This window comes from Heterostelium album, assembly GCF_000004825.1.
Source record: "Heterostelium album PN500 unplaced genomic scaffold PPL_contig26, whole genome shotgun sequence".
NCBI classification, from domain to species: Eukaryota; Evosea; class Eumycetozoa; order Acytosteliales; family Acytosteliaceae; genus Heterostelium; species Heterostelium album.
In genome coordinates, this window is record NW_008805103.1 from 547947 (window position 1) to 563512 (window position 15566).

General features: G+C 31.3%; 6 protein-coding genes across 6 annotated transcripts; 4 read left to right on the forward strand and 2 right to left on the reverse strand.

The window, feature by feature from the left end:
• Positions 1-654: 654 nt before the first annotated feature.
• On the forward strand, positions 655-3202 carry cog8 (oligomeric Golgi complex component; the record flags this gene model as incomplete). Its single annotated transcript, XM_020582681.1, has 6 exons — positions 655-939; positions 1020-1301; positions 1386-1604; positions 1686-1775; positions 1839-2402; positions 2474-3202. The coding sequence occupies 6 exons, from the start codon at positions 655-657 to the stop codon at positions 3200-3202; spliced, it is 2169 nt and encodes a 722-aa protein (XP_020427035.1).
• A 160-nt stretch (positions 3203-3362) lies between these two features.
• Positions 3363-4501, reverse strand: PPL_11936 (exosome complex component MTR3; the record flags this gene model as incomplete). The annotated part of the gene is made up of 5 exons (XM_020582682.1): positions 3363-3488; positions 3570-3638; positions 3723-4044; positions 4148-4226; positions 4309-4501. 5 exons carry the CDS (start codon positions 4499-4501, stop codon positions 3363-3365), a joined length of 789 nt encoding a protein of 262 aa, XP_020427036.1.
• Positions 4502-6163: 1662 nt separating this feature from the next.
• Positions 6164-11025, forward strand: MF12 (prespore protein MF12; the record flags this gene model as incomplete). The annotated part of the gene is made up of 5 exons (XM_020582683.1): positions 6164-7286; positions 7362-8043; positions 9109-9634; positions 9752-10844; positions 10922-11025. 5 exons carry the CDS (start codon positions 6164-6166, stop codon positions 11023-11025), a joined length of 3528 nt encoding a protein of 1175 aa, XP_020427037.1.
• A 316-nt stretch (positions 11026-11341) lies between these two features.
• Positions 11342-12114, forward strand: PPL_11938 (protein serine/threonine kinase; the record flags this gene model as incomplete). Its single annotated transcript, XM_020582684.1, has 2 exons — positions 11342-11691; positions 11805-12114. The coding sequence occupies 2 exons, from the start codon at positions 11342-11344 to the stop codon at positions 12112-12114; spliced, it is 660 nt and encodes a 219-aa protein (XP_020427038.1).
• A 330-nt stretch (positions 12115-12444) lies between these two features.
• Positions 12445-12884, reverse strand: PPL_11939 (putative NADH dehydrogenase; the record flags this gene model as incomplete). Its single annotated transcript, XM_020582685.1, has 2 exons — positions 12445-12595; positions 12721-12884. The coding sequence occupies 2 exons, from the start codon at positions 12882-12884 to the stop codon at positions 12445-12447; spliced, it is 315 nt and encodes a 104-aa protein (XP_020427039.1).
• Positions 12885-13098: 214 nt separating this feature from the next.
• Positions 13099-15518, forward strand: PPL_11940 (uncharacterized protein; the record flags this gene model as incomplete). The annotated part of the gene is made up of 8 exons (XM_020582686.1): positions 13099-13463; positions 13556-13722; positions 13798-13982; positions 14105-14397; positions 14538-14812; positions 14896-15039; positions 15137-15291; positions 15369-15518. 8 exons carry the CDS (start codon positions 13099-13101, stop codon positions 15516-15518), a joined length of 1734 nt encoding a protein of 577 aa, XP_020427040.1.
• Positions 15519-15566: the final 48 nt, after the last annotated feature.

Here is a 15566-nt window from a genome sequence, read left to right on the forward strand (position 1 = left end):
ATTATTAAAATTGTTTTAAAAATTAGGAAATAAAAAAAAGACAAATCCTATAATTGTTATATATATATCTGATAAAAATAATAAAAAAACCATAAATCCAATAGATTAAATTCACTTGAACAATGTTCATTGGTCCAATGAGAAAAAAAAAAAAACACTTTGGAAAATTACCAAAAATAGAAATTTTAGTTATTTTTTTACAGATAGAGAAAAGTTTGGAATCAATAGTTTGTATTTTAACTAAATAGAAAAAAAAATTTTTTATCAATTTTGAAATAGAATTTGTTAAGTTCTTTAAAATATTTGTGTTGCATTATCTTTTGGAATTCCAGAGAGAACTAGATATTATCTAGATTCATCTTCAACTAAATAAGATCAACTTTTTACAACTCTCATCAAATAAAGTGAAAGAAATATTTTAAATTAACCTATAAGAGTAGAGATAAATATGTCTTTGATACCAAATCTTCTAGTCTCAAAATGATTTAAATGATTTTAGAGGAAAATATATAAAAACAAATCAATAAATTTAAGGATCTCAATTTGAATTACTAATTTAATAAGATGTACAGAAACTATGTATTTTTTTTTTACAAAATCATCAGAGTTTTAAATTAAAATAAAAAAGATATTAATTTTTTTCAAAGTACAAATATGAATGATTCAATAATGAAGGATGAAGAGGATGAAGATGACTTTTATAGACAACAGAATGGTAGTAGCAATAGTAGTAATAGTAATGCCACCGGTGGTGTAATATACACTGTAGAATCACTACAGAGTGAAATGAATAGCTACAGTCTAGAGAAACTGATGAAGGAACCTCAACTACTAGCTAAACACAAGCAACACACCATCGGTCAAATGAAATCATTGGCATTGCAACACTACCAATTGTTTATAGATAATTACAATACATTGAACTTCACTCAGAATCAAGTAAGTATTAACTAACTTTAATAAGTTATTATTGTACAGGAGTAGATCACTAAACTCTACTCTTTCAATTCATCTTAAAGATGGATACAATTAATGATAGAGTAGATTCATTGCTGGATCATCTACAATCTATATCGACCAGCTGTGAATCGTTCTCGACGATATCGAATCAACTAACTGTAAAGAGAGCATCCGTTAAGAATCTACTTGATAACTTCCCAACCATTCTGGATCTTCTCGAGATTCCACAGCTGATGGATACATGTGTAAAGAATGGCTACTACGACGAAGCATTACAATTAGAGTCGTACGCTAAAAAGATATCGAAACAATATCCAAATATTAAAGTTATAAATGAAATTGTATGTTATAAATATAGATATCTATTCTCGAGATTGTTATCATTGATATAATATACTTTATAATACTAATTATCAATCTGATAGATTATTGAAGTCCAAAAGAGTACACAATCATTGATTGCTAACTTACAACAACAACTTAAAGGTAACATTTCGCTTACAGACTGTATTCGAACAATTGGATTCCTAAGAAGACTGTCTATCTATAGAGAGAATGAATTGAAAACAATACTACTACATACACGTGATCAATGGTTAATGAATTCAATTAAATTTATCAATGATTCAAATCCTGTTTCTTATGTATGTTAATAATAACTATCTAACTTCATCTTCATTAACAACAACAATATTAATATTATAATCATCAATTGATGCTTTTAGTTAACAAAACTAACAGATTGTTGTAGAACTAATATATTTGATATTGTAACACAATTCAGTGCTATTTTCTCTGATGAATCTGATGATGATGTAAGTAAAGTAATAGTAATAGTTAGCAAGGAAACTAACTTTATTATATTATTATTATGATAGTCACAATTAGATGATTTAATATTAAATGGGTGGGTACAACAAAAGATACAAATGTATTTAACAACACTCGAGAGAACACTGCCGTTGGTAAAGGAAGGTTCTTCAATAGCGTATATCTTGGAGAATGCAATGTACTACTCAATGTCAATGTCAAGAGTTGGTATCGATTTTAGAGGATTGCTATTGCCGATCTTTGAGAAGGTTATTACAAGTGTATTCCTCTCACATATAACAACTGCAACTCACCACTTTCTAGAGGCATTGAAATCATATAGATTCCAACAAATCATTACAAAAGAAAGCAACTATCAATCATCATCATCATCATCCAATCATCTATCACCTCCAAATACACTATTACAACATCCACCACTTGCTATCTTGACCAACTCTTTCATCTCATCGTATATCGAACTAAAAGAATGTGCACCGCTCTCGTTGGAATACCCACTCTCTTTGAAACTTAGAGATACCATTGTAACACTGACAAGTGGTGTACTTTCATTCTACAATCAATCATCTCTTACTTCATCACAACATCCTGTATTCAATGCATTTAGTAAAGTAAGTATTATTATTATTATTGTTATTATTATTCACTTACTTACCTATATATTATTATTATTACTTTTTAGTGTTTAGTTGAAGACTTCTTACCATTTATTATTAGCTGTTTTGACTCTATATTTTGTAATACTAGTAAAATACCATTGATCGATATAAGTGGTATTGTTATTCCTCTCATCAAGATATATGAACCGACCAAACTTGAACAAAATCATAGAGCTATCGATGAACATTTAAAAGCTAGCAACAACACTACAGAAACAACAACAACCTCACCAATACCAACACCAACAACCCCTTCTGTCACCATTACTTCAACTTCTACCTCTACTTCTACTTCGCCTCCACCACAACCTACTATTGCTGTTTTACCATCTTCACCACAACCTTCTACACCTACCACAACTGAAATTCCCAATATCGATACAATTACTACAGCAACAACGGAAACATCGTCAACAAATGTAGAAATGCAACAACAAGATGAAAACAAACAGCCTTTAGAAGATATTAATCAACAGCAACAACAACCAATGGTTGAAGAGGTTACCACTCAACAACCAGAAGATGATAATAATTTTAGTACTAAACAACCAATATTGGAAAAGACAGAGGAAATGAAAGAAAATATAGTTGTAGATGAAATCAAGTCGGAAGAAAATACATTGATTGTTGAAGAACAAACTAAACCTGTAGATGATGATGTTGCTGTTGTTACTCAGCAACTGCAATCGGATGCTACCGAAGTTCAACAACCAACAGATCCTACTCCACCTGTAGAAAATCAAGTCGAATAGATCGAATCAGACAAACCATTGGGACCAACAACAACAACAACAACAACAATTGAATCGATACAAGAAACTAAAGATGAACAATAATAAACCTAAAACCTGTTTTATATAATATCTTTTATATATTAAATAGAATAAAGAAACCTAAATACATTCTATTTGTTTAACTGTCTTGTAGTTGCTCTTGTTCCTGTTCTTTCTTTAGCAACTGTCTCTTAAGTGAATCGATTAGATTCTGTTTCATTATTGAATAAACTTTATCACATCCATCTATACATAAATCAATTCCCTAAAATATATATATATAACGAATAGATTAGACAACAATATCAAATATAATAATATCAACAATGATAACAATGATACTTACATCAACTATATTTGTATAAGAAAGTTCACCTGTTTGTAATAATTGAGTAATTTCATTGTGTGATGGCATCTTTGATACGACGACGTATCCCGCTTTGTCTAGTGTCTCTTCTTCGTGTGTGGGATCGAGCAGTACGCTATCGTCCAAGCATACCGACGAGCACGCAGCAACCAAATCGTACATCTCTACACCGGCATCGGCCAATGCCATCGAAGCGGCAACGATCGACGCTGCCAATGCCGATCCGGCATCACACAACACCAGTATATATATATCGATGGCAGCCTTTGGGTATTTCTCCAAACGAATGGCGCCAATGATTGCCTGTGTAATAATCAAACTATAATCTTTTTCTTTTGTACTCTCTACATAATCGGAACGAGCGTCATGCGTTGAAAACGACGCATACTTTAACTCACAATTCAGCTTCGCTGTTTCAAATAACTCTGTTTTATGTGTTGCTCTTGGTCCGTGACTTTTTAAAAAAAGATAAGATGATGAGATTAGATTATTTCATCGTTAAAAACAACAACAACAACAACAACGATAACATCGCATCGTTAAATGAATAAACATACACTGAACATATAATCTTTGTTTGTTCTATTTCGATATATGATGATCCAGATGCACTACTTATAATACCAGTGTTCATAACTAAAAAGAAAAAGAAAACATGACTATCTATTAATAAGAGAAAACGAATGAAGACGTAAAAAGGTTATTTTCGATACATTACATATTTGTCTAAATTGTTCGTCGGATCTTGATGTTCTCTTTACTCTTTGTTTAGGTTGTTGTTGTTGCACTAACTTTGAACCATTGTTATTTGAAGAGGTGTTGTTACTTTTTGTGGTGTTTTCGGAGGTGTTTTTTTTCAAAGATGGTATCTTTGTAGTGATGTCATTTTGGGCTCTAAAATCTATTTTCATTTTTCACAAACAAACAATTTGTTGTATTTTTTTTGTTTTTTTTCAAAAATTAAAATAAGGTATTAGGAATGAAAAGTTACTTGACTCTGACAATCTCAAATCAAAGTTTTTTTATTTTATTTTTTATTTTATTTTATTTTATTTTTTGCTTTTGATCAAAAAAGTTCCTGGGAATTGAAAAAATAAAAATAAATCTAAAATATTTTTGTAATCAATTTGTTTTTATCAAATTGGCAAAAGACAAGAGTTATACACATAATATTAACATCTTACATCATATCATATACCTATATATTTTAAGAAAAGAGAACATTAAAAAAAAAATACTTTTAAAAATTTTTTTTTCTTAAGTAATAAGTAAAATAATATATTAATATTTATTTATTTATTACCAAATATAAAGTAAAGCAAAGTAAAGTTACTTTAATTAATTAATAAATAAAATCAAAAACGTAAGTTCTCATTAAATTTATTGTCAAGATATCTAATTTTTTTTTTGAGTAAAGCAAATCACAAATCTATCAGTGATCACACACACACTATATCTTCACCTTTTTTCACACAAAGTTGATTACTCAATTTGTTATTACTTACTTATCTTTTCTTTTTGATTAGCACGCACAAATTAACACACCAAGATTCATTCATTCGCACACACTCACACACAACATAGATCATGATAAACAATAACAACACAAACAAAACAAAAACCTAAAACACTTTGATCACCAAAATCATCAATAACAATAAAATCAAACAGATGTAAAAAAAGATACAAAGGTATATTTATGATCCATTATTATTTTATTCTATTTAATTGATTGAAATCAGTTGGTTACCTATTCATTTTACTTCACTTTCATTAATTAGATTTATAAATAACATTAATAAATAAATATGTATGTGTTCGTGACACGATTCGATTAGATAAGATTATAAGATATTAGAGGACACTGCTATATTATGTAATTGCCATTTAGACATCACCAAAATTCCAAATGTTTTTTTTTAATTGTTTTATTCTTTTTATTATTAATTTATTTTATTGCAATCTATCAATCAATCAATAACAATCAGTCAATCACAATATATATAAATCGATTGAGTTTGGTTGTTTTATTTTTAATTCCACTACACTACTACTACTTATATCTATATTTAATTACCACTACACAACAACTACATTTTTACACAAAATTTGGTTTCATAATAAAGAAGAAAAAAAAAAAAACAAAATAAAATAAAATAAAAAAACTAATCATAATAATAATTACCTCTTTTGGTGTTTGGCGAAATAAATAAATGTTGTTTGCCTAATAAAAATTGTTTACACATCTCAAAACTCTTCATTTTTTATATTTCCCGCCTGACTGGTACAATACAATATAGTATAGTAATAATAGTAATATATTTATAAACAATAATAATAATAATATTAATATTTTATAATAAAATATTGTTATTCACACAATATAAAATCTTCTATCTCTCTTTATTGATTGATTAAAATATATATTTAAAAAAGAATAAGAAAGAGAAGAGAAGAGAGAAAAAGGAGAAAGGATTCATTTTTTTATTATTTTCAACTAAAATCACAACTTAAAACTAACCTAACTGATTGATTCTCAATAAATTTAATTAATTAGTTGAAATGTAAAAATGATGGAAAATATCAATTTTCAACAACAAACAAATCTGTATCAACAACAGCAACAGCAACAAAATATTAATATGGGTCACTATAAATCAAATATTATACAACAGCAACAACCACCGTTACAACAACAACAATTGATTTCGAATAACAATTTAAATTTACAAAATCAACAACAACAGCAACAACAGTTGTATCAATCATTTCAACCACCTTCAAATCGTAGTCCAAATGGACATATCAACAATGTAAATAGTCCAAATAATAATAATAATAATAATAATAATAACCAATTCAACGGAAATATCAATGTTGAACAACAGCCACAACAACAATCCGACCAATCTAATATGTTCAATTCACCAATTCAACAACAATATCAAACCAATAACTCTGCGATGCCAACTCCACCACCACATATTACCACTTCCAATGGTCTAAATAGTCATCCATATTCACCGATTCAACATTTGCAATCACCAGCTGTTCAAACTCTCCAATCACAAAGTCCACTCTCCCCACAACCACCTGGAACACCTGTACCATCCATTAACAATAACAATATCAATGGCAGCAGTCTAAATACTTCAAGTTCACCAAATCAACAGTACAATAATAATAACAACAATACAACAAACGGCGTTGGTTTTTCAAATAATAATTTAATTGAGGATTTCAATCAACAACAACAACAACAACAACCACAATTACCTTTAGAAACACAAAATAGTAGTAATAGTCCCAATAATAATATATATAAAAATAAAACCATTCCTTCTTCTATAAACTTTGGTGGCAATCTATCGAATGAAGTAAAAGCAGGACTGTATCAATTAAGCGAGGAAATTAGATCTCGCTCGAAGCGACTCAATATGATTCCGATGCGCCGACAAGTGTTCTATCAAGGAATGATATCTTTGGCTCCGCAAATACTGACCGTGCCAAAACTAATGAAGAGTCAGTACGTCGGAAACTCTGGCAAGCTGTATATAGTTGATAGCAACAACCCATTGCTCCGTCCGAATCTCGGCGAACAACTCACATCCACCACTCTCTTTGGTGCCAAAGTGGTACCTGTCGAACTCTACGAGTATTTCATTGACTATATCCTCAATATTTTCCTGAAATGTAGTATATTCACTCAGGAGGAGTATGGTTTGTGCATCGAAAAAATTCATCCCAATGTACCATCCTCTGTTATTCAAGCTGGAAGTCAACAACAATTTTTACAACAACAACAAAATATTCAGCAACAACAGCAGCAACAACAAAATATTCAACAACAACAACAACAACAACAACAACAACAACAACAACAACAACAACAACAACAACAACAACAACAATCACCTCAAAATAATAATTTACAACCAGTTCCATCTCCGCAAATTTCCAATGATTTAAGTCAAAATAATAATTTACAAACAATTCCATCACCTCAAACCAATGTCCAACAAAATGTTCAACAACAACCAAATTTGAATATACAACAAAATACACCACAACAACAAACAAATTTAAATATACAGCAACAACAAATGTTTCAGTCGCCGCCTCCTTTGGTGCCTCAACAAACTTTGCAGCAACCACTACAACAAACTATTAATATACAACAACAACCAAACTTGCAGCATCAACAAAATTTACAACAACAACAACAACAACAATATCAAAACTTTAATCCAACCAATAATGTAAATAGTAATCAAAATATAAACATACAGCAACAAAATATTAATATACAACAACAACAAAATATGAACATACAACAAAACCAACAACCAATACACCAAAACCAGCAAATATATCAACAATTTCAACAACCAAATTTAAATAACACAATTAATATACAACAACCAATTTCAACACAACCAATTTTTCAACCGCAGCAATTTCAAAATTCTTTAAATAATAATTTCAATTTGAATACTAATTTTAATTTAAATAATAATGGTTTCAAAATAATATAATCATTAGTATAATAAATATATTTTCTTTGGCAAAATTATTGTTTTCAATTTACATTCTTTTTTAAAAAACACTATCAAGAACCGAACTTTTTTCACGGGGCGACGCAATGAAAAGGTATTGAAAAAAATTTAACATAATGTCGAATGACTTTTGCCAATCTCCCATAATCAACGAGATTATACCGCCCTGACTTTTATGGCAATACTGACACTATTTTAAGGTAGATCAAAAAGACAATGATGGTATTATGCCACAGGCAAAATCTAGTGTACTAACGCGATGAAACAATGCCTGCCAATACCTTCAAAGATGCAATTCTCAATTTTAAAGAACCACATAGATCTTTATATCTAATTGTGAGCCGAAAGCGAGAAACACTAAAATACGAAAATTAAAAAAACAAAAACATAAAAACAAAAAAAAAAACAAATTGAAAAAATCTGATTTAATAAATAGTCAAAGAATAAATTAAGTTAATTAATTGGTAGTGTGAGTGTTTTTGATTGTCAAACATATCAAGCGTCACCAATGTCAAAGGCGTAATTGCAAAAAAATAAAGTTGGATTGCTTGATTGACTGCTGGTTATAAAAAAAAAAAGTGAGAGGTTTGTAAAAACTTTTTTTTTTTTTTTTTTTTTTTTCTAAAAAATTGTTTTTATTGTGGTGCTATAACCAACAGCTCCAAAGACAATAACACCCACTCAAACCATTTTTTCAAGAACTTTTTTTTAATTCAATTAATAATAGATCAATCAAAAAAAAACAAAAAAAATAAGAAAAATAAAATAACAATAAATCAAACAATCAAGCAAAAAAAGGGTGTTTGAATCAACAATAAATTAATTAATTAAACAAAACAACCAAATAATCAAGACAATCAATCAATCACTCAATCAATCAATCCAACAAATAAAGTAAAATAGTATAGTTAATCAATCAACCAATTTTTCAAATATTTTATATAAAATTGTATTTTTATGAGTGTTTCTGATAGGGAAACTAGTAGTAGTAGGATTGGTTTGACGTCGGTTGATACTAATAGTAGTGGTGGTGGCGGAGCGAGCAGCAGTCAGAGTAGCAGTAACGGTGGCAGCGGTAGTAGTACAAAAGGTGTGTCATCGCCAATACACAGCTTGCGAAAGAAAGGATTCGTAGTACGTCAGAGCATAGAGGAATTCTTCACCAATGTACATGGTGCACTTAGTGAACTGAGTAGTAGCAATAGCAACAACAATAACAACAATCATCATGATTCACCACAGATCTCACCTCGGTCCAACAACAACAATAACAATTCACCAATAATGTCATCGTCATCATTGTCGGGAAGTGGAAACAGTAGTAGTAGTAGTGGCATTAGTAGTAGTAATAGTAGTAACAGTAATAATAATCACCAACATATTCAAAGATCTAATAGTAGTAAACAACTTGTATCAACATCATCAAACTCATCGTCATCCAACACATCACCACAGTCATCAAACAGATCATCACTCTCACAACAAATGGTATGTTAATTTTCATTTATTACTTTTTAGTAAAAAACACACACACTAACACACCACTTTTAAACTTTATTAACACTAATAAAAAAAAACAAACTCACATCACCACCACACATTTAGAAATCATTGGCAAAGTTTTATCTTTTAGCACAGCAAATCGATTATGTACATGTGGGATCTAGCACATTTCTAAAGCCAACAACACCGAATAACCCGCTACTTCCAGTTGAGAACTTCTCGAGTATTCTAAATGTACAATGGACAACCTATTGGACAATACATCTTAATCATACGAGAACAGTACTGGACATCTTGAAATACATCTCACAAAAGACAAATAGAGAAGTAAAGTTCCTAAAGCTGGCGGATTGCGATGGTAAGATCTTGGACCACGACTATCTCTTAATGTCACACCGATCCAAGAAATTTGTTGTTTTCGAAGAGATTTTAATTGATGAACAGAATCCACAGCAACAGAATGCTTCCACCGATACTACCACTAAATCCATAAACGTTGGATCACCTAATGCACAGAGAAAGTTACCACCTGCCCCACCACCTCGTTCGCCATCTAGCTATCCAGTTCCCATTACACCACTCACCAATAACAACAATCCACTGATGGTTCACACCGAGTTGATATCGGATCCATCATCGATGAATGTATCCGATCGTCCCAATACAATAACACATACATTTTCAAATGGATCATTTACCATTGGTGGTGGACTTAATATTAATAGTCCAAGTTTTATCAATAGTAACAACAATAGTAGTAGCAATTGTTCATCACCTTCATCACCATCATCATCACCTTCATCACCAATGTTAGAAGCAACCAACAGCAATAGTAATAACAATATAAAGAAATCACCATCATCATCACCAAACACCAGCAGAAAGAATAGTAAAGAAACAACACCGGCAACCACCACATCGTCAACACAAACCAATTCTCCATATCAGTATTGTAAATTTTTAGATAAAGTAGAGAGTGCAAACAATCCACCGACCACAGAGAAAGGCAAGATCTTGGACAACTATTTCAGTCATTACTACCAGGAGCTTTTCAAGTATATACATCAGCGAAGCAGACGTTATCAGCGAGTACTCGATTTCTGTAAGGAGTCGGGTCTGGACGAGTGCGGTGCACAAGCCTGGACATCAAAGCATTTCGAGAGTGAAAGCAACTTCCTCCGGAACAAACGTGCCGGTATGAAGCTAAAGGAATTCAAAATTCTCACGCAAATCGGAAAGGGTGGATTCGGACAGGTGTTCCTCGCCATCAAGAAAGACACTGGCGACATTGTCACGCTGAAACGAATCAAAAAGCAATCGTATCAATGGGCGAATCAGAGAATACAGGTCGCGCAGGAGAAGGCAGTGATGTCTGAGTCGAGCGGCAAATGGATAACGAAACTGCTCTACTCGTTCCAGGATTCACAGTATCTCTACCTGGCGATGGAGTATCATTGTGGCGGCGATTTCCGCGCGCTACTCAACTCACTCGGCATGCTCAGCGAGGAGGACGCGCGATTCTACATGGCCGAGATGATCGAAGCGTTGAACTCGCTACACACACTGAAATTCACGCATCGCGATATCAAACCCGGTAATTTCGTCATCGATAAGCACGGCCATATCAAGCTGATCGACTTTGGACTGAGTAAAGAGGGAATAGAGAGCAGGAACGGATTCAACCAAAAGACAATGTCAGACTTTAGAAAGAGTTGTATGGATGGAACGTTCTCGTTCCGCTCGACACTCACTCATGCCAACGGAACCAACGGTGTCGTGGCGTATCGTCGTCCTACAGCACACTCTGCGGTGGGATCACCCGAGTACATGGCACCAGAGATTGTCGCCGACGAAGGATACAACCACACCTGCGACTACTGGTCACTTGGCTGTGTCTTCATGGAGATGCTCTGTGGATTCAATCCGTTCTGCGCCGACACACCCAACGATGTATTTATAAATATCATACAGTGGCGAGAGGTTTTAGATTGGCCTCTTTTCACACAAGAAATATCACCTGAAGCTTCTGATATTCTAAAAAGGTAAGCAGCAGCAGCAGCAGCAGTGATTAGATTAAGATTGTTATCCATTTCCAAATTATTGTTGTTATTAACTAACTATCTATTTTTCTTTATGTTTGTTTGTTTCTTTCTAGAATGTTATGTGAACCTTCAAATAGAATTAAAAGTTTAGAGGAATTCAAGTCACATCCATTTTTTAATAGGAATGGAATGACTTGGGAATCTATTTTGGAGCAGAAACCACCATTTATTCCAAAGGTAGAGAGTGATATAGATACTTCATACTTTGAAGACGCTGTAAATAATGATCCGTCTTCTTGGGATGTCTCTGCACCAGAGCCAGACAATGAGCGAAGAGATCCATTTTCAAATTTAAACATCCCATTTTTTACCTACAGAAAATCATCTGCACTCAACATTATAGAAAATAGTTTAAACTATTAGTTAGATCTAACTAATAGTTTTTAAATTATATTAATATAATATAATAATCAAAAATAAAAATAAAAATAAAAATATAATATAATATTAAAAAAAACAAAACAAAACAATCTCATTAATTAATTCATTCAATTAACTTCTATAATAATATATAAAAGATAATCTAAACTATCATGATCGCGATGATCGATGATTGATTTGATTCATTTTTGATTTGATTTGATTGATTCTGATTTTGTTTAAAGATTATATTATTAAACTATTTTATTATTATTATTATTATTATGATAACATCTGTGTATGTGTAATTAATTATGTATGGTATTTGATTGTTTATTGGAATTTTTCGAATGACTTTAATTTGAAACATTGTGAGAGATCGACTCTTTCTTTATCACATTTTACAGAACGCATATTATTCTCTTCCAAACAGTGAACTGCTTTATCTAATTCTTGTTTACATTCTTTTGTGAGTTCTTGCATGCTGTTATGTTATGAGTAAGAGTGATGGTTTGGTTAGTTAACTTTGTACTGCTGCTACTACTGTTGCTACACGCAACTATATAATCATATTATGATCACATAATCTTGATCGATATTGATACATACATCTTTTGAGTGCAACCAGATACGGCAATTGCATATCTAAGACAAACCTCTGGATCGTCACCCTTTTCGATTTTACATTTTTCGAAAGCATACATAGATCTCTCACAGATTGACCAGATTGGATCGACTGACATCAATAACTCTGCTCTTGTATATTGTTCCATTTCTCTTTTCTATTCTATTTTATAATATATAATTTATTGATTGGTTTTAAACAATAATCGCTATGATCACAAAAAATGATCTTTTCATTTTTTGTTTTTTTTTATTTTTGATAATTTTATTTTTCATTATTTTTTAATTATATGTCAGAGACTGCTGTTCTTGAAGATTTGATTAGTTTTTAAGAGTTATATTATAATTAGAAAATACAGTAATATGAGTGGAAACGGTAGTAATACTAGTATAACTAGTTCATCTACAACTTCAGTCACACCTTCTGTTGTTGTTTCGAGTACAACAAACACTGGTGGTGGTGGCAATACAACTTCCAATACATTAACACCGACAGGAACATCAACAACAGCAACAACCAATATCAGTGGTAGTGGTAGTAGTAGTAGTGGTGGTGGTGGTACCAGTATCAACAGTAGTAGTCATATCGGAAGTAGTAGCAGTACTGACTACACAAAGACTCACGTTGAAACTCTAACAAAGGAACTGAAACAATTGAAAACAAAACTAGATAACTATGAACGTGAGAATAAAGATCTAAAGAAATCAATCTATGATTTAACTGCAAGGTATTTTATTTTATTTTGTTATAACAACATTAATAATAATAATAATAATAATATACTAATAATAATAAAATTAATATTATTATTAATTATAGATATGATATGCTTGTTTATCAAACCGGTAAATCACATAAGCCATTCAATATCGATGCAATATTTACATCACAAACACCAGAGGTATCCAGTAGTGGTTCCATAGACCAGTCGACTACACCTGTAATCGTACCACCACCTACATTAGTCTCCGATGTTAACGAAGAGAGTATGAATACATTGCATTGCATTGTATATATCTATATTTTTAATAATTAAAAAAATCATTCTTTCTTTTTCATAGGAGTATCATCTACACAACAAAGAACCAGTAAGAAAATGGACGAAAGACACTTCTTTTATAAATTCACACTCAAAGGTCACAATGCAAGCGTTTACTCTGTCAAGTTTTCACCATGTGGAAAGATGTTGGCATCTGCAAGTTTCGATAAGACTTTAAAGATCTGGGATGTTTTTAATCAAAGAGAGGTAAACTATCTATCTATCCATTTATAGCTAACTTTTAGTTATATTATTATTATCTTTAAAGATTGTTTAACAAACAAAATTAATAATCAACTATTATTATTATTATTATTATCATCATTCAGATTTCAACATTATCAGAACATAATGTAAATGTTAGTGAAGTTGCATGGAATAACGATAGTACAGAGATTCTCTCTGGTTCATACGACAAGACAGTAAAGCTTTGGGATTTACAACAGCCTAGCAAATCGATTGCTTCGTTCAATACCTCTGGATTCGTGTTGGATGTCATGTTTTCACCGGTCGATAACAACATCTTCTTTGCTGGTAACACTCAGAATCATATCATTGGATTCGACAAGAGAACTCCAAACTCTATCTTTGTATTAGAGAATGATTCATTCATCAATTCATTGTAAGATTATAATTATAATTATATAATTGCTAATAATATGATTAACAAACTAACTAACTAACTAACTAACTAACTAACTAACTAACTAACTAACTAACTAACTAACTAACTAACTAATTATTTACAACTTTGATTATTAGACATATATTTAAAGATGGTCAACATATTTTGACAGGTGATTCTAATGGAAAGCTAAAGGTATGGGATACAAGAAAGTCTAATAAGATTACTTTGCCCGAAGGTTTTCATTCCGATATTGGTGTCGACGGCATGGCAGGTAGCAAAGAGAGTTGTCCACCAATCGATACATTCGATACCTCGCAAGAAGGTAGACCCATTTCAGGTATTACAATGTCATCTACCAACAGTGAAGGTGACGATGGTAGATTTTTAGCTGTTAATTCTTATGATAATGGTATTGTATAAATTTGATATATATATATTTGTACAAATGTTAAACGATATATAATATTAATATTGAACACAACAATCAACTAGTTTTAAGAGTATATGATAGATCAAAGGTATCGATTGTTTCACATCCATATTCATTGGCACCAATGAAACTGTTACATTCACTTACAAGTCATAAGAATAAGAATTGGCCAATTAAGAGCTCTATCTTTGTAGGAAAGGATTTCAGTATGTTAATTAATATTTATTAATATAGTTAAATAATGTGTTATAATTACTAATTACTAATTATTATTTGCTTTGCTTTTGTTCAACCACTAACTAGATGATGGTGGTAATATTAAGAGAAGTGGAGAACAAACGAAATCAGAGGAAGACGATGACGATGAAAATAAATGTGATGATATCAATCAATCGGTATTGCTAGCCACTGGTAGTGCAGATTACAATGCTTATTTATTCGATATTGGTTTTACAAAAGTAAGTAAAAAGAAAAAGTTATATAACAATGTGCTATGGTTGATACTTATATACTTTAATTAAAACAAACACTATAGCAATCAGGTAAAGTTTTACAAAAATTGGAAGGACATACTGATAGAGTTTACTCTGTCAAGTTCCATCCTTCGGAACCGATTTTGGCATCTTGCTCGGCAGATTCCACCATCAGATTATGGACACCAAAGAAAAAGATATTCAATCAATAAGGGACAGAGATAGTAGATATTTAAATATTATGTTATATTAAAAAAAAA